At 37.6% G+C, this 19,992-nt stretch overlaps 1 protein-coding gene across 3 annotated transcripts in view; it reads left to right on the forward strand.

The window, feature by feature from the left end:
• SORCS3 (sortilin related VPS10 domain containing receptor 3) overlaps positions 1 to 19,992 on the forward strand; it is a 513,788-nt gene that overhangs the window by 368,326 nt on the left and 125,470 nt on the right. For all 3 annotated transcript variants that reach the window (XM_016144038.2, XM_036222121.1, XM_036222120.1), the window contains exons 6-7: positions 7,816 to 7,880; positions 17,479 to 17,597. In XM_016144038.2, the coding sequence (XP_015999524.2) occupies positions 7,816 to 7,880; positions 17,479 to 17,597 (184 nt within the window). The remainder of the gene's footprint in view (positions 1 to 7,815; positions 7,881 to 17,478; positions 17,598 to 19,992) is intronic.

Below are 19,992 nucleotides of genomic sequence, written 5' to 3' on the forward strand. Positions count from 1 at the left end.
TCAAGCAAGTCACAGATGACTGTATGTTTGACAGATTTAATATTGCTTTGAGGATGAATGGTGAAAATAGCGGCATAATAATGTAAAATGAAGACTTTATTCACTTAATTGCCTGGAGATTAATTAAATGAATGAAATCTGTTTCACCATATTATGAAGTTGTTTTCAGCATTTATCTTAAATGTACTGCTGAGGTTATTATTATTCTCACTTGTATATTTATTCATTGACTCAATAGATATTTAATAAATGCAGAGTAAGTCACGATGCTAGGCACTAGTTGAACACATAATCTAATCAGATCTAGAAACTGTTTTTAAGAATAGTACAGTTAAAGGGGGAAATAGTTCAGGTACACAAATAATCAAAGGTAGAAGTAAGACAGATTCTATTTGAATCCAGTCTCCATTTCTTCCTTGCTCTATACCAATGGTTAGGCAATTTGATATCTCAAAATTTCCACTTCCTCATCTGAAAAGAATTTATACTACTTATTTCAAAAACTTGTTTAAGGATTAAATGAGATAACATTAAGTTGATAGTAAAAACGTTGGCATATTAGGTGCTCAATAAATATTAGTTGCACTTTAGATGATGTGAGCACCATTATAAAGCGCTATATAGTGTCAGGGTGTTAATATATGCCTCTCTGTCTTCAGAATGTTTTACATACATTTATATAGTCCATTTAGTTCTCATAGAAACAATGAGAGGAGTGTCATTATTATCTTCCTGTTGTGCAGATGATAAAATTAAGGCATAGAAAAGTAAATTGCTTATGATCCCACAGTTAGTGATGGAAAGACCCAAGACTCTTAACTCAGAGAGTCTGATTCCAGAATTCTTATCTTAAATACACTGCAAATACATAAAAAGGAGAGGCTGTTTTAGCTCTAGTTCACAGAGGTTGTGTTTCAAGCTGTAATGAGCGATTCTCAGCTCTAACCATACATTCTTATCTGTATCAACAGTTACACAATTTGACATCTCAAAATTTTCATTTCCTCATCTAAAAAAAATTACACTACCTATCTCAAAAGTCTATTTAAGGAGTAAGTGAGATAACATTAAATCGACAGTAAAAATCAATTGATTGATTTGATTCCTGGACTATACTCCAGGCTAGTGGCTCTCAGAGTGTGATCTCTATCATCATCGGTCACCTATGTGTTTGCTAAGAGTGCAAATTCTTGGGCCCTACCCTTTCCTTCCCCACTCAAAAACTTTGAGGGTGCAGCTCTGCACTGTGTTTTAACAAGGAGATTCCGATGCTACTAAAATGTGAGAGGCATATTGCTCCAGACCAATTAAACCAGGATTTCTGGGAGAAGGGCCTGTGCATTGGTATTCAATGTTTTAGAAAGTTTCTCAGAAGGTTGTACTGTTCAGCCAGGTGAGAGGTCTCATAGAAAGTAGGTATTGAGCTGAGCCATAAGCAGGGAGTGTCTAGAGTGGAATAGAAGGAGTATTCCAGGTGGAGAGGCAGAGCAAAAGAGAGCAAGAGCAAAAGCGAAGAGCAAAAGGGAAGGCATATTTGTGTGTGATTTGGAGAAATATGTTGAAATAAGATTACTTGATAATTTAAGTTCCTAGCTAATCAGTTCATAAAACACTTATACTTTGACCTTATCAGTATTTTATCCTCAACTCTGCCTCATGCTTACTCCAAGGTCAGGTTTTCTTATTTCTAGGGATGACTTTACTCTGGGATTCACGACCACAAAGAAAGAAAAACACTCAGGAGTTCAGCCCTGCACTTCCTCATGGCAGCCAGGTGTATCATGAAGAGACTGGGCTGAGGTTCCAAACCCATGAGTCTTTGGACGGTTTTGTGAGGCTCACTTTTCTGATCTGCGAAATGCAGGGTTGGGTGATTCAAAGCCTGCTGCCTCCAGCTCCCCAGGCACTGCTGTGTTTCCGTGAGCTGTTGTTAAGTGCTCATTTGACTTATTTTATATGTTAGGACTTGGAGACTGTGTTTGAACAGAGGGTGCAGTTGCTAAAAATAAACTCGAAAACCTCTTGTCCTTTTTCATGTACTTCCCTTGGTAACATCTATGAGTGTATGGTCTAGGAGCTAATAGTAGTTTCTTCCCTGGTAGTTTCATTATGGCTCCTTATTTCTTGTTGTTCCTGTGTTTTTGGTCCTAGCTGAGAACTCAGTAAGTCTTTCAGTTTTAGAGAAAAATCACTAGAGTTTCCTGTCATCCTTATGTGTCAATGTTGGGCTTGTTAATTGTTTTAAATTTTTTTTTTTTCCTTTATCAACTTCGATTGAGCAGTCTACGGGGTAAACAATATCTAGTGCACAAGTAGGAAACTGAGATCTTTTCTGGACACAAAGCATGTTTGTCTTTGAAACCCAAGGGTGAGCTCAAGGCTTACATAGGGCTATGTGAAGTTTGCCCAACTGGATGAAAGTGTTATAATCATTCATTCAACAAATATTTATTGATGAAGTACCGTGTTCCAAGTACTGTAATGGAAATGTTGCTTTAAAGTGATCCAACAAAAGCCCGTGAGGTAGAGGATTATATCCAATCCAGTATAGTGATTTCTACACTGAAGAGGAGAACAGGATATTTATAGGAGCCTGTACCATGAGTTTGTTCCCAGAATTTGTGATGTATAATCAACGTGGAGAGGGAGGAATATACCTAAACCAAACTCCTCAGTAGCCAGGACTTTTCATATCCAGTGCCCAGAACAATGCTAAAATTATTAGGCACTCAACAAATGTATATCTTAGGTATGAGGGAGGCATTAAGGCAGACAGGAAAGCAGATGAGTTTATCTGTTCTTCAAATGAAAAAAAAAATAGCTAAAATGTAAAGAATGTTTTTTGTGTCAAGCGCTGTTCTAAGTGTTTACAACTTATCTCATTTAACCCCTATAATGTTATGAAGTAGGTATTTTGATCTTCCCATTTTACAGATGTGGAAATAAAAAATCGTCGTTGGCATATACATTTAAAATGCGATGAGGAGTTTGCACAAATGGGCCTGGTCCTGTTTCTCTTCTTGAGGAAGAATGGAAAGATCCACTGTAAAAGATTTATTTCCTCCCATCATATTAGGTCTCAGAAAAACCTTGTGACAAAAGAATTCACCATTGAGGAATTTTTAAATATTCATAAGGACTTCCCCAGATTCCTACCTATTCTTGATACTTTAACTCTATTTTGTTCCATTTTGCTGTTTTACAGTCACTTAATTAATACGAGGAATACAACATAACCAAATAAAGTCACCATTATTGATGACTCATTTTCATTTTGCATTAGAAATAATATATACTGGTACAATTTCTGTTTACTACTTGGTGCTTCTAGAAACTTTCGAGGAGTTCCTTTCCATGTAACTTCAAAGAGATGCTTGCAAAGTCATTTTTACTGTGTTGCAAACATGAAGCTCAGGGAGCTCGATCTGTCCTGTGGCTGATTCTGTGCAGGATGCTGCTGCTGGTCCTGTGGTCCACCCTTGCCCTCCTTTGGTCCTGTGAAGAAACTTGGATGCTTGAGATGGAGGAGGTGTCAAGGGCAATTATTAGCCTGCTTGTCACTCCTCTTATCCTCTCCCCATGCTCATGGCAGTTTCATGGTTCCTCTCACACATCCAGGCTCATTCAATCCTCATAGACTGAAAGAAGAGTCAAGCCCAAATTCTCAATTTTCTTTTCTCAGCTTTGTTTATCTTTCTCAGGTTTCTGCAAAAATCCCTATTATTGCTCCTCTACCATAGGCCCAAGTCCCTTTTTCTATTCCCAACATTTTTCCTTCTTACTGATTATCATCACAATGAGTGACTCCTAGTTCATGTACTCTAGAACCTAATTTTCAGAGAAATTGAAAATGTATACAGGATGCATTTATATTTCCTACAGCATTTCTGTAAAGGACTTAAATATGGGTAGAAGGAAGGCAGCAGTAAGGCATGATGGTTATGATCCTTAACTCTGGTGGGGAAGGCTGGGCTCAATCCCCAGACCTCCTCTCACCAGCCAGGAGAGGCAGCTTTGCAGAGGAGGGTAAGCTCATGGCTCAAAGCCACTTGCTTGGTTTGATCCCTAATTCTGCTACCTCCTAATTTTGTGAGTTGATTTAGCAAATTGCTTAAGCTTTCAGTGCCTAATTGTGCCCTTTTAAACTATGGGCAAAGACTAGTTCTGACTCACAGGATTGGTGTGAGGATTGATGAGATCACCATTTACATTTAAAACAGTGCCTGAAACATAGTACACTCAGTATCTGTGGATTGTTATCATCATGTGACTTTAGGTTTGGTACTTCATCTCTCTTTTCCTCATTTTACCAAGAATTAATATTAGATAAATGACATCTTCCTTAAAGAGTACTTTTGAGGAGTAATTAAGAAAATGCTTGTAAAACAAACACAATGACTAAGATGCAAATAGTCTCAATACCCATTAGCATTTATTGTTATTACCATATGCGCTTTCCAAAACATTTTTGTGAATTTATCCCTTACAACTCATCCCCCCCCCCCAAATCATCAAATATCTGCATCTTGTATTTCCTTGCTTGCTGTATTTGTGTGTGTTTTCCTTACACTGGGTTTTTAGAAGTGGTTACTTGTTAGGGATTTTACATTAGGGACTTGATTGATTCTACCTGATGAACATCAGAGAATTCCCTGGTGAGATGTTGTGGTCCAGAATAGCAACAGTTCAAGGGCATCTCACCAGTGTTAGGACTAAGTGAAAAAGTGAAATCACTGCCAGTTTATTTTTGCTGTCTTGTTAGTAAGGGAGGCACAGAGTCTGGGCATCAATTCAGTGTGTCCAGCTAAGACACTGGTTCTCAACTGGGGGCAATTTTGCCCCTAGGGGATGGTAGGCAATGTCTAGGGACATTTTTGGTTGTCAGAAGTGCAGGGGTACTACTGCATCTAGTAGAAGACAGGGATGCTGCTAAATATTCTGCATTGCCTAAGACAGCCCCACAACAAAGAGTTACCACCCCAAACGTCAAATAGTGCCAATGCTGGGAAACCCAGTGCTACTGCTAGAAGTGGACAGTGACTTCATCCGTGTGCTGGACAAGAGCAAGAGTTTTCTCCTTACCCTCAGCACCCAAGTTCTTTTGCTCTTCCTCTGACCAGCCGAGCAGCCTAATCTCTCCCCCTGTGGACACAAAGACAGAGCAGTTTTGAAGTTCAAGTCTTTTATCCTATTATTTAATCTGTAGGTGTGCCTAATCTTGAGCTGTGTGTGATAGTAAATGTTGAAAAAAGAGTTAGGGTCTCTGTTCTCAGGAAGCTTACTGTCTGATGAGTAGTATATTCATAAGAATTATTCTATTATAATTGATGGCTGAAGCAAAGAAATATATAAACACACACCCTCAACAAATAAAGGTATGCTATGGGCTTATTTGGATAAACAGTCTGCAAACTTGTAACCACAAAAGTCCTGAAATAGCCAAAAAAATCTTAAGAAAGAACAATATTAGAGGTATCACACACCTTAATTTCAAACTGTGCTACAAAGCTATAGGAATCAAAGCAATATGGTACTGGCACTAAAAAGAGACACATAAATCGATGGAACAGAATAGACAGCTTAGAAATAAACCCATGTGTATATAGCCAATTAATCTATGACAGTGGAGGCAATAGTATCCAATAGAGTGAAAACAGTCTCTTCAATAAATAGTGCTGGGAAAACAAGAGAGACACTTGCAAAAAATTGAAACTAGACCACTTTCTTACATCATATATTAAAACAATCTCAAAATGGATTAAAGACTAAATGTAAGATCTAAAACCATATAACTCCTATGTTAAAACATAGGCAGCAAACGCTTCGACATCAGTCTTAGCAATATTACAATGTGTATGACTCCTCGGGCAAAGGCAACAGAAGCAAAAATAAACAAATGAGACTATATCAAACTAAAAAGCTTTTGCGGGTCAAAGGAAACCATCAACAAAATGAATAGACAACCTACTGAGTGAGAAAAGATATTTGCAAACAGTACCTCCAATGTTAATATCTAAAATATATAAAGAACCCATACAACTCAGCATGAAAAATTTCAATTAAAAAATAGACAGAAGACCCGAATAGACATTTAAAGGGGATATATAGATGACCAAAAACACACACAAAATATGCTCAACATCACTAACAACTAGGGAAATGCAAATCAAAACCACAATGAGATACCACCAAACACCTGGCAAAATGACTATCAAAAAGACAACAAATAAATGTTGGTGAGATTGTGGAGAAAAGGAAACCTTCATGCACTGTTGGTAGGATTGGAAAATAGTATAGTAGTTTCTCAAAAAATTAAAAATAGAACTACCACACAACCCAGTGATTCCAATTATGGATATTTATTCAAAGAAAACAAAAACAATAATTTAAAAAGATACATGCACTCCTATGTTCACTGAAGTGAGGAAAAATTTAAAGATATCTTATTAATAATGGGAAAAATAAGGTATTAGATTAGGCCTCATTTATTCAGTTTTTTGGAGACAGAAATATTTTATGTAAGTGAACATTTTAAGTAACTGAAGTTTAACTATTTAAAACATAATTGTTTTAACAAACAATATTTTATTTTTCCTAACATATATCATTTGTAACCTTAGTCTCTTAAAGAAGACTGACACCATTATCTTCCTGCTTCCTGTTTTCTGTGCTTTGAGGTAGATGTCAGATACTGATGTTATCAGACAGTAATGGCCTCAAGAACCATTGAGATGTGTAGACATTTATGACGTGAGAGATTGGGTTTTTAGTTCTTAGGTCTGTTTTTTTTTTTTAGTTTTTTTATTTCTCTTGCTACCTGGATATCAGCTGTTGATTCTCACCATTTTAAATTCTACCTTTCATTTCTAACATGATGTCTCTTACCTGCTGAGGACTGGAAAACCAGAAAACCAATCTTAGAATGGTATTTAAAATAAGAGTAAATAAACTGAGTAAGAGCTGCTGGAGAGAGTGAATTACGTGATTTCTTTAGTGCATGAATGTTTTACTGTCTGTGTTGTCTTTTTCACTGATTTTCTGGGTTTTATCTTGGCCCGGATATCTTATGCAGAAGACAGCTGACTGGGCCTTGTGTGTGGAAGTTCTGAATATATAATGATATGTTCAGGATGATACGTTTGTAAGGATTCTCAGCTTTCCTTCTTCCGGCTAATGGCAATAGACAGTTAAGGTTTCCTTTTCAGATCATCTGGAGAATTTTGTCCTTTGCCAGGCCAGGTATTGCATGCTTGTCCCTAAACATTTATTGTTTGCAAGGCAGGAGGAAGGAAAGGTAGATGGATTTAACACAGGAGGGCAAGAATGCCATGAAGCAAAGAGCCAAGACTGAGACTAAAGCACTTTCCCCAAGAGGCACACTGGGTAGGAACTAGCACACTCTAGTTGGGGGGCAAAGGGCGGGGAAGTGGAGGAAGTAATCAGGTGTGACAAGGTGGAAGACCGTGGGGGAAGAGAGAACCTCTTAGAAGCTGTGAGGTGGTGGAGAGGGGCAAGGACAGAGATTTAGGCCAGCATTCCTGTGGGCTCTTTACTCTTTTATGTGTTTTTGAGAGTCACCAACTCTCTGACACCACTCCTGGACTCATGCATTATGCCCAGTACAAGTGACAGCTACTTGAGGTGGCAAACTGCTAGGGCACACCAATGACCTTATTCGATGGGTCCCCATGGTGCAAGACAGTCCCTCTTTGAGACAGTGATTTCCCCCACGAATAACCACCCTGTGTGCTTCCCATGTGTTGTCTGCCATCCCGTCCTGTCGACACTGAGCTTCTGTCTCCCTTCCTTCCCCAGGTCCGTGGCCGGATTGGATAAAGAGGCAGACCTGGTGCACATGGAGGTGCGGACTGCAGATGGATGTGAGTGCTGCCTCCACCAGGCTAGGCCCGGGGATATCTGCCTGCGGCAACCTCTCCTCCCCCAATTTGCATTTTAATGGTTTGGGAAGATGAAAAGCCCTGAGCTCCATTACTGCCATATCTATCCTTATTTCCCAGAGTGAGGGAGAGGCCTCTGGTCCCAAGGGAACTGTTTCATTGAAATAAACCCTCAGGAATGAATTTTCTGGGGATGTGAGTTAATGTGATGAATTTTGAGGCTCCTGTTAGTAATTTCCTGGCATCTTCAGTGTAATTCAAATATGGATGTCCATAGCTCATCACGGTATTTTGCATTCACGTGATGAATTGCAGGAGTTGCCACCTTGAAAAAACAAACCCTTAATGCAGTCAAACTTACCCCCCAAAATAAGTAGGAAATTATTTTCAAAAGTTTTTATTTATTCATTCCACAAATATTTATGGATGGCCTACTCTGTGGCAGACATTGTTCTAGGCTCTGAAGACACGGTGATGAGCAAGATCTATGCTGTCCCTGCAAACAAGCAGTGAAACTCCAAGGTTTTAAACGTGTGACACCTTTTAATGTACATTTTAGCATTTGGCCAATAAAGCATCATTTTGCACCACTTTAAGCATTTTACTCTTCTCAGAGTTGATCATATTCATAAGGCTCCTCTCTATCCAAGGAAAATAAAATCACCTTAAACAAAAATATATAAGATGTCTGAAAATATATAATATAAATGAAATATATGAAATATATGAAAATGTAATTAGAATATCCTAGGTCACAAATAGAGCCAAATAATCTGTGGAGACAGTGGTCACCTGGGAATGCAGCCAAACAGGCACCTGTCAGTAAGTCAGTGTGTTGGATTCTGCCACCCATTAGCCTTCTAAACTCTCTGCGCTCTGGTTTTCCCTATCGCCTGAGATTAGGCATCCTTGCTATGCTCACTGCACAGGGTTATGGGTTGGCCAAATAAAGAGGAATGTTGTAGAAATTATAAAATGTTAAACAAATGTAAGGAGATTCTGTTTTGACTTGCCTGTGTGTGCTAGAATGTCATTCAGAATACCTGAAGTAAAAATACATATGTTTCGTCCAAATATATGTTTTTGAAGCCAAACACAGAAACATACCAAAAATATGCATTTTGGGTAATATATTTCATTCGTTTTTATTTTTAAAGAGTTAGAACATAATCAGCATTCATTACCTGTATGTCTGGTACTCCACTGAGTACTATACTTTTTTCTTTCTTTGCTTTTTCTTAAGGGGAGTTCTCATTTGATTCTTGAATAAATGTAAGTCTCTAAGGCAGGTAGGGATGAAGAATGACCCACAATCTTTAAAAACAGTTTTTTTTTTTTAAAGAGCTATTTAAGATTTAGGGAGATAATATTACATATTCAAATTCAGTGATCGTAAAGGTGACAAAACTTGGATTTAGAATTATATTATCTAACTCTGAGTGCTAAGAAAAAACTGGGAGAAGAGTTAGATGTAGGGGCTTGAAAGAATGTAGCGAGCACAACTCTGAGAAGATGACCACAGGCCAGTTTTTCAGTTAACTCTTACGTAGGATTTGCTTCGCATGTCGACATTTAAAGGCCATATATGTGATCTATGGTGGTTGTATATTTCAGAGTTGGAAGAAACGTTATAGGCCTATCTGACCTCCTACTTCATGTTGGCATACCTTCCCCCAAAACCTCTATTGTGTGTCCTCAAGTTCCATGAGCTCAGGCTTAAGACACATTTTTTTTGCTACTATTGGACAGCTCCTACGGTTTTTTGTTTGTTTGTTTTGGTTGGGGTGTGTGTGTGTGTGTGTGTGTGTGTTTTGTGTGTGTGTGTGTTCTTTGAAGGCAATTTCTTATATTAAGCTTAAATTTATTTTCTGAACGTTCCAAATGTTCAGGGCCAAATTTGGATAAGATCTATGGTGCATGAATGCTGTGAAATTTTATGAGATTAAAAATGCAAAGCCCATGGAAGAGTTTCCGGCTTATTGTCAAAAACTGAAAAAAGCAGAAATATAACAAGAATAAATGTTAGGTGCCACACTTAGGTTAAAGTATAGTACATATTAATTCTGTTCCATTTTTCTAGGTTTTTTTAAATCTGTTTTTCAATAGTTAAAAGAACCTATCTCAGACTAGTGGATTGGCTCTAACTTACCTTTATTTAGAAAATGCACATAACAAGACTGCATTAACTTGGGGATGTTTTATTTTACACACACTAATAAAATGCATGTCATCTTTCTTTTGTGGCATGATGGTGAGTGCTTTCTTCCACTCACACATACTGGTATCTCTTTATCTTTCGATCATCACAAACAGTCATAAAAAGTATTTCTGATGTGGTAGCTTAGATTCAAATGTGCCCGGATTCATACATCTGGTCTACTGATAAAATAAAAACTGGAACGCAAAACTCAACACACTACAGATAGAAGGGACTTCTGATAAAGGACCTCTATAAAGACTTATGACTGACATCATGCTTAATAATGAGATACTGAATGTTTTCCCCTTAAGGGCAGGATAAAGGCAGGGATATTTACTCTTACCTTACCACACCTCTTCATCATGCTGAAAGTCCTAGCTAGTGTAGTAAAGGAATAAACAGGAAATGCAAAGGGAAACAAACATAAAACTGTTGTTATTTTTGTTGACATGATTGTCCATGTAGAATATCACAAGGCATCTATGAAAAAGTCTTCTAGAACTAAGAAGTAGGTTGAGCAAGGTCGTGGGATCTAACTTATTTAGTGGAGAAAGAATATTTTTTGTAACAAATGGTGTTGGAAAAATGGGCAATCATAGGGGGAAAAAATGAACTTTAATATGATTCACAATTTATATAAAATTTAACTTAAAATGGATCATATTCTAAATGTAAAATATAAAATTACAAACTTTTAGGAGAAAATATTGGAGGAAATCTTTATGACTTTGGATTGACACCAGGACGAAAATTGACAAAACAGAGAACTAGTAGATTGGACTTCATCAAAATAAAAAACTTTTGCTGTTTAAAATACATAATAAAGATGATAGGAGAAAATATTTGCAAATTACATATCCAGCCAAGGACTTATATAGCCAGAACATAAAAAGAATTTTCAAAATATAGCAATAAGGAATAATCCATTAAAAAATGGACAAAAGTTTGAATAGACTATTTATACCAAAGAAGATATAAAGATGACAAATAAGCACATGAAGTGATGCTCAACATCATTAGACATTAGGGAAATGTAAGTTAAAACCATGATGAGATATCATTACATACCTATTGGAGTTGCTAAAATAAACAAAGCTGACAATACGAAGTTCCTACAAGGATGTGAAGCAACTAGAACTCTCATATATTGCTGTGGGAATTCAAAATGGCACAGACATTCTGGGAAAATATTTGGCAGTCTCTTATAAAGTTATATAGACCTTTGGATCTGGCAATCTCATTCTTATATATTCGCCCTAAAGGAATGAAAGTTATATTCATATAAAAACCTATATATATTGTAGCAGATTTATTGATAATCATCCCAAACTGGAAACAACCTGAAAATTCTTGAATGGATAAATGACAAACAAGCTATGGCAGATCTATAAACTAGGATACTATTCAGCATCATTGATACATGCAACAACATGGATGAATTTCAAAGGCATTAAGTTATGTTGAGTGACATAAGCTAGTTTTAAAAGGTTACATACTATAATCACTCCACTTATATGATTGTATGGGAAAGGAAAAACTACAGGAGAATAGATCAGTGGTTTCCAGAGTAGGTAAGTATTTGACAAGAAAAAACAAAATGAGGGAATTTTTTAGGGTGACGTAATTGTTCTGTAACCCGATTGTGGTGGTAACCACATATATGTATATGTATATATGTATATATAAATAAATATTTATATATATATATTAAAACTTTAGAAGTATATGCCAGAAAATGTACTGTATATAAATTGAACAAAATAACTTTTAAAAAACTACTAAAAAAATCTATGGGGAGAAAAACTAAATGCAGAGTCTTGGTTTCTAGTTCTATAGAACTTCCTACCTTTTCTCATTTATTAATTAATCATTTAATCCATTTAGCTCTTTTATCTATCCAATATTTATTTTAAAGTCTACATGTGCCGGATACTGAGGGGACATGCAGGCGAATGTGACAACATCCCTGTCCTCGATGAGCTTGTAGGCTTGTCGGGTATTTCTCTAAAAGCTTAATTTGCTGTTGTTCACAATTTCAATTCCCTTTTTCAATTTTTTTTTTACAATATATATAGTAGCCAAAGAGATGGAAGTTGAAAGAATCATGGAAAGTGTTTTTTTCCCCCACGAGGTGGCAAGAGACATAATGTTCAGGATAGTTGAATATTTAATAATTTCAAAGGCAAAATATAATCATCAGCCACAATATAATTCAACATAACAATTTGTAAGCTTTTAATGTAATTCGATTCAGTTTAACTAGCATTTACCAAGGCTTTATAAAGTCAGCCTGAGGAGAGAAACAAAGATGACTAAGACTTTATTCCTGCTTCTAAGGAGGTGACCCTTTGGGGGAACTTTGGCAGAGTGAGAAGTGTTGGACTTTACGATGAAATGTGATGATACAGACAGATTAGAAGCTTGACTTGCTGAGGGGAGAAAGTTAGAGGCTGCCTCTCTAGGTTCTACAAAACTCTTAGAAGAAAGGCAACCTCTTAGGAAGAAAAGAAGGCTAAGGATGTTGGATTATCTCTTTCATTCTCTCTTTCCGCATTCCTCAGTTCTCTTACCATCCTCTATCCAGCACAGATCCCCAAGACACTTTCACTTGTGAATATCCCGTCTCTGTCATTAGCCTGGGATTCTTTTGAGGGCAAGAACCTGTCTTGTGTTCTCTGCTTCCTGGTACCTCAGGGAGTGTCTGACATCTGCAACTTCTCTATACACCTTGAGCCAATACAAAAGGAATGAATCAGTCAGTTTGAGGCCATCCCTTCTCTCCAGATGAGATCCTGCAAGGTGAGAAGTCATGGAGGCTGGACACTAGGGAGGCTCGACACATTGTACCACCTTTCCCGAAGGTTCTGCTAGCAGTAGAGCTAGCCGAAATAGAGCCAGATATTTCTAAAGTTATCAGACAGATCTCTCTATTCACAGTGCAGGGAGCAAGGCCTTTGACTTTTGGTTTTTGTAAGTGGAGCAGTGGCTGGACGGCTCTTAGAAATACATTAGAAAGACATTTAACATTTAGAAATACATTAATCATGAGGGTGAGGCGACTCAACCATTTGGGAAATCACTCTCCGCTTTTCCTACATGGATATGCAAACGAGATCTTTATTTAATCTGATCTTTCTAGTTTTTCAATTGAGGATGTTTCAAAGGAGAGGAAAGAAAATAGAATTTCAAAAATAAGTATTAATCCAAGTCCACATGTAATTACAAAAGGCTTTCCATGAGCTTTGCCTATCTAAAATTCTATGCAGTTTCCACTTCCTTATTCAGGAATTCCCTTCTCACATAGCACAATCTTCCATCCAGGTTGAACACAAGGACCACCTCCTCCTTCAGGTCCTCCTGGATTATTCCAGCTCAGACATCCTTTATTTCTTGCCTGAATACATACAGCACTAAACAAAAGTAAACAGTGAAAGTTAGAATGTGATTTTACTAGTAGGACCTGTGCTCTCATGGTTTTTGATTCTCCACAGTAAAGCAATAACTTATTATTAATTGAATGTATGAGAGATGCCGAGCGTTAAATTCCTTTCCTCCTCTCTTCATAATAAAAAGCTAACATTTAGTGATCTTTTCAAGTTTATCCAGCAATATACAAAGTTAGCATTTTTCACACATAATGTTATTTAATCCTGACGACAATTCCCGGAGACAAATGCTAACTTGTCTGCACCTCTAACAAGCGGTGCTGCTACTTAGCCAAGGGCAATCAGCAGGTAGGAAGGGCAGAATTCGAACTCAGAACTTTCTAGCTTCAGAAGCCTTGCTCTCAAACATCACAATGTGCTCAAGAGATCCGGGCTTCTCTCATTTTTTTCAGGCATCTGGTGTTATTAAAAAACAAAAAGGCCACAGTTGTTAGAAGCATATTTAGGTGTTTCCATTTAGATGGCAAATATCTTCTTTCAGTTTTGTCACAGAATCTTTTACGACTGTATCCAGCCTCATTTGGAGATAATGTCCAAAGTCCAAATTTGAGAATTTTGGTAAAATGCAAGGCCTGTGTCAATGATGTCCTCTGCTCACCTTTGACAGCCAAAGTCCCCTTCAACTTTCAGTCGCTCGCATCTGGTGATCAAGCCTGCCTGACAATTCACTCACCCCAGTGCCCTGTTTTGGGTTCTGACCCGGCAGTGGGTGGCATAGCACTTACTATCATGTCTCTGTTTTGAAAACATAAAAAAGCATTGAGACTTTGGATGCATGAGTTCAGCTGCAAGGCCTCTGAGTTTTATGTGGCTTTCAAAAACTCATTTTAGTGCTGCTTTCCTGTTAAATTGGACTTTTCATTCCATGTTGGGCAGTGGCCAAAAAGTCGGATGAGTTTGGTTCAATAGCTTACCTGCTATGGGCCAAAGTTTACATAGGTGTTGATTTTGTTTGAGGTAGAATTAAACATACTGGATTCTTTTTCAAAGTGTCCAAATACAAGAGTGAATCATAAATAGACGAGAAAATGAGGCTGTGTGAGGGAATAAGCAGATGGCCTCCTGTGTGTACCTTTGATTTCCAGCATAAGGAGCTTTTCTGAGATACTTGCTGGTGAGAAGGAAGCAGGTTGTCAAGTCAACACTTGTGGTTTCTTTACCTGTATTTACTGCAGCTTGTCACTGGGTTTTTAGTGCTTTATTCTACACACAAATTACTAAGGCTGTGTGGGTTCAAGAAAATTCCCGGTGGGCAGGTTACATGCTCCAAGGCACAGCCTGGGCTCCTTCCCTTCCCCTGCCTTCTCAGCAAGAAGTGGACAGCCAGGCCACTCTCGGCTTCCGCTGGGAACAGAGACAAAGAGGAAGGGACATGCGGGCTGTTCTTAAAACAGAATGGTGAACAGGCTGGTCTTGCTAAAAGGTCTGGGAATGGAGGCAGAGGGTCTGTCTCTTCTCTGGAGACGTAGGGAAGGACCAAATCACAGAGTAGTGATGGGACATGAGTGACTCCCAAGGCTTATTTAAACTGTAGGCGTGTTTTGTTTGAACTTAGTGTTTAGCCTTGCCCTCTTTTACATTTAAAATAGCTGTCAATATTTTTTTTTAAAATCAGGAAATTTTATTTCGAACAAAATAGGAACTGTTAGCTTTCTTTGAGATGCTCATAATGTATTTCTGCATGTCAATGACGAACTGATGCTGAGAAGCAGCTCTCCCTTAAAGAGGCAGGTGTTGGCCACTCTGTGGTCATCCCCACTGCTCCTCAGTGATCCCTCACACTAAGGCCATGTGCCAGCTGCCATTTATCTTCTCGCCCCAGCTCATTTTACTCTTATACATTATTTTCCTGGCCCCATTTGGCACTTGATTTTATTAATCTAGTTGTCAAAGGCTTTATATTGCATAGAAAGGTGTTTAGTATTTGTCCCTGGGTACTCAGACCTGTTGATGGTTTTGAAGCTGGAACAGATTAGCTCAGGTTTCAGTCTTAGAGATGGCTCTGGCTCCTTGCCCCAGTCTGTCCATCACACACATGAACACTAGTGGCAAAATGAATGCAGCGGGCAACACAGATGAGAGAGAACTCGTCCCAGGCACCTGGCAGGGATCATGGAAAGAATTCTGCCCCAGAGACAGAATTGTCAAGGCTAGGAACCAGCTGGATTGTATGGCATGTGACAGAGAGAAAAGTTAAGAGGCTTTAGCTGCTGGGCAGATGATAAAACAGCTGATAAAGAGAAAGGAAGCAATGCGTTACATGTTTGGATTATGGATGCCAAAGCCAATAGGCTGCTCAGATATAGACATTCAAAAGGCAGGACTAGTATATGTAATAAATTCATTTTCTACTAAAATAGATATTGTTGTTAAATTCACATCATTTATAAATAAATGTGTATAATAGCTAGCTGCAAATAATATGAGTAAGCCCCTTCCTGGACAGCATGTGCTTTTAGAAGAGACACATCTCAGTCTCATTCACTGCTATATTCTTAGGGCCTAAACAATATCCGATACTTATCCAATATGCACACGAGAAATACTTGTTGAGTCAATCAGTAAGTTAATTAAAGATAAACAGAGATAATTAAAAGTACCTTGTTCTAAACTCAGTTGTTATCATTTGTTGTCATTCAGCCTCTTGCATTGTTTATCTGTACGCCCTACCATCCCTTCCACTGTAGACCCTGAGAGCTATGCTCACCCCCGCACATGTGCAAGGGGACAATTGCATTAAACACCTGTGGAAGGTTTTTGGCTATGACAGAGACACTCTGCTTTGAATCCTAAAATGATTGCTACTTTTCATTCTGATCATTTATTATTATTAAATACCATTAAATGAATAATAACCATTTCTAAAATAGATGTATATACTAGTTTCCTAACAGAGACTCACCTGTAGTTTTTCATTAAGGAACAGATAACCAAATGGATTATCTTCCTTGGATGACCTCATAGTCATAACCAAAGTGCCTTTTAAAGTTGAGGACTTCTTCCCATTCAGCTACTGCTGCCATCATGATCTTTTTTTTTTTTTTTTTTTGGTGGGGGTCAGGGGTTACTTGAAGGGAGTTTAGCCGTTCAAATCTTTTGAAGGCTTTAAAAGTAATTGTATAAGTTTTACAAATTTTATATAAGTGATAAGTAAATACTACATTTTTATTGTAAAAATAATAAATATCTACATAATATGAAAAGCAAAAGACCCACTGCAACTCTATCTCCTTCAATTTATTTATTTCCCCAAAAGTAATTCTAGCTCATTTTTATATGTAGCCTTTAAAACTTTCTTCTATGCCATTATGGCACAAACCTACATATTTATAAAGATAAAGGTGTTTTATTTTTTACATCAATTGGTGCATACTATACATATTGCTAAATAATTTTTTAAAAGGTTGAGAAGCAGTGCATCCTGGAGAAATGAACATGTTGATGCATATATATCTACTTAATCCTTTCGCAGCAGAGTCCTCTGCAATATGTGTACCTTAGTTTATTTAAGTGTTCCTTGATTCACAGACATTAAGCCTTTTTCCAATTTTTTACTGCTATGAATAATGCTACAATGAACATCTTTGCCCTTGACTCTTTGTGAAAATATATGAATATTTCTCTAGAAAACATCCCTTGAATTAGAATAGCTGGTGTAAGACAGACACTTTAAAAATTCTGATAGATATTTCAAATTTGTTCTTCCAAAAAGTATACCAATTTATTCTTCTGCCAGCAGACCGTAAGATTGACTCTTTCCCCACATCTTGCCTGATTTTATCATTGAAAAAAAAATGATTACGAATTTCGTGGACAAGAAATTGAAATCTCGTTGTTGTTTTAAATTGCATCACTGATTTCTCATGAGGGCTGATGAGAGCTTTGCTCACCATCTCTCCTTATATCTAAGTGTCGCTCTGCTCTCCCATTTCAGATGCTCACTACCTCACCTGCAGGATCCAGGAGTGCGCTGAGACAACACGGAGTGGACCTTTTGCTCGCTCCATTGACATCAGTTCCCTGGTGGTCCAGGATGAATATATCTTCATTCAGGTGAGTTCAGAAAGCGCAGTTAATAGTAGAGGGAGGTGCATGGGTGAAGTAAGCTGCTTACTAGGAAAATAAGGATGACTTTCCTGAGGCTGTGAAGGTGGTGAGCTGAGTGCTATCCTTCCTTTGCTTTGAGGCCCTGGCCCCCTGGAGAGATCTAGACTTCTGGCATTGTGGGTCAGTATCATTTACAGGGGACTTTAGTGGCCCACAGAACCCTTCAGTTGGGTTGCTGTTTTATTATACCAAAGGGGCCTTGAAATGGCTGAGAGCTAGCTGGCCTGGGGTTTGAGGTTATTTAGAGTCAAATCTCTCATGGTAGTTTACTTTATTTATCAAAGCCACATTCAATTTCTGTCCACAGTGACATAGCTAATTTGAGAATGAGAATCTCTAAGAAATTAAGCATCTCTAGGATTTTCTTTCTGGAAAAGTCTAGAACACACTAAATCTCCCCTTCTCTTTTCAATGCTGACTATGCCTTCAAAGGTCCGAAACCTAAATCTTTTATTTCAAGAACTCTGATTCAGAGAAAACTAGGTAGCACACATTTTTAAGCAGGCAAAGGAGGCCTTGTTTTAGGTTTTGAGTTTCACTGGAAGGAGGTGTAAAATAGATCAGAAATGAGGAAAAACTACGATGATGCCCCCTGAGTCACTTATTTTGTCTAGGAGTCTTGAACTTTGGAACCTCCCTGAGTTAGAAGTTCTTACTTAAATCTTAATGGAATTGTTTCCTTTTTTCCAAACTGTATTTTGGACTCTCTGAAAATAGGGACAAAATTTTATGCACATGACTTACCCTTCATCCTTGGCCCTAACAAGATGCTTTTGTAAATCAGGGTGCTCGATGCCTACTTGTTCCGGTAGATTGTGAGTGTAGCAATTACTGATTTTGCACATTAGTTGTATGGATTTTTGAGGTCTAGTAAAATATAGGAAGAGTAGCTTAGGCACCCAAAAACCATCTCGAAAGCAGGAATGAAAGAGAGGTCTTGGTGGCTTAAAAATCACTGTTTCTCAGTTCGATTAAAAGCCAGAATCTCAGGAAGGTTTTCCTAAATTTGGCAGGTCATTGGTACTAGTATTTCTTTATTCACAAGTATTTATTGAACACATACAATGCAGAATAGACAGTACCAGGCACTGCTCTTGGTGTTCCCTGGCTTTTTGCACTTGACCTTCTTCTCTTTGTACCCAGTACTCATGGCCTGGGAGTTCTCATGGTTTTGAATACCATTTCCATGTTCTGATGACTCTCAAGTTAATGAGCTGTGACTTCTACCATGTACTGCAGACCTATATATCGAATAGCCATGTCAACATCCCAACTTGGATGTTCCACAGGTAAAATAAAATGAACATCCCCTTTGAACCTGACACATTGATGACAGTACCTTCTACCAGGTCACTCAAGGTAGAAACCTAGAAGTCTGTTTATGTCAGCAAATTAAATGACTCCACAAGCCTCTGCTAATATCACTGAGTCATTTCCCAAGTGCCTTCTTTCATTCCGTCCCCATTAATGGTCCCATTTCAGGCTTGGTTATCACTTTCTATTTAATTTTTGTAAGGTAGAAACACAGGGATGATTTATGAATTTACCAATCTGATTGCCCTTTTCTTAATGCTAATGTTGCACATAATGGTGAACATGACAGAATTGTTTCTGGGAAACATGACTTAGAATTTTAAATATTCAGATTGTTTTACTTTCATTTTCCCTTGTATAAAGTTTTCTATGACTCTGAAGATAGATATCCAGATTTTTTTCTTACTATTCTGAAACATTTCTTTTTATTTTTCATTTTACCGGAAAACAGTAAAGGGTTTTTTTTTTTTTCCTTTAATTAACATCAAATTTTATTTTGTTTGCAAGAGATATGAATTCCTATTATTCAGTGAAGTTTTATGGATTGTCTACTATGTCCCAAACCCCTTGTTCTAAGTGCTTGGGTTATGATAGTAAACACAATAAAGTTCCTTCTTCAGTGGCATTTACATTCTAGTGGGAGACAAGATAAATGTGTATATAATATATACGTCCATATACATTAATATTAAAAGCTTTGAGGAATAGTGGTTAAAGACATGTAGTTTGGAGACCAATGGTCAGTATTTATTCTGACTTTGGCTTGCCACTCTTAGCTGCATGACCTAATTGCAGTACCCACTTCATGGGTCACTAGGAGGATTGTATTTGTTAATTATATCTGTAAAGGACCAAAACAATGTTATATAAATGTTGCTCTCTATTTTTCTATCTTGTACTATCATTTGTTTATCTATCTACAAAATATATCAGGTGATGACAATGCTGTAGATAAAAATAAATGAGACTGTGAATGTTGGTCACATGTCCATAATAAGTATTGCAGTTTTATTTAGGATGGCCTGGG

This window comes from Rousettus aegyptiacus, unplaced genomic scaffold (genome assembly GCF_014176215.1).
Source record: "Rousettus aegyptiacus isolate mRouAeg1 unplaced genomic scaffold, mRouAeg1.p scaffold_m13_p_6, whole genome shotgun sequence".
Classification (NCBI taxonomy): domain Eukaryota; kingdom Metazoa; phylum Chordata; class Mammalia; order Chiroptera; family Pteropodidae; genus Rousettus; species Rousettus aegyptiacus.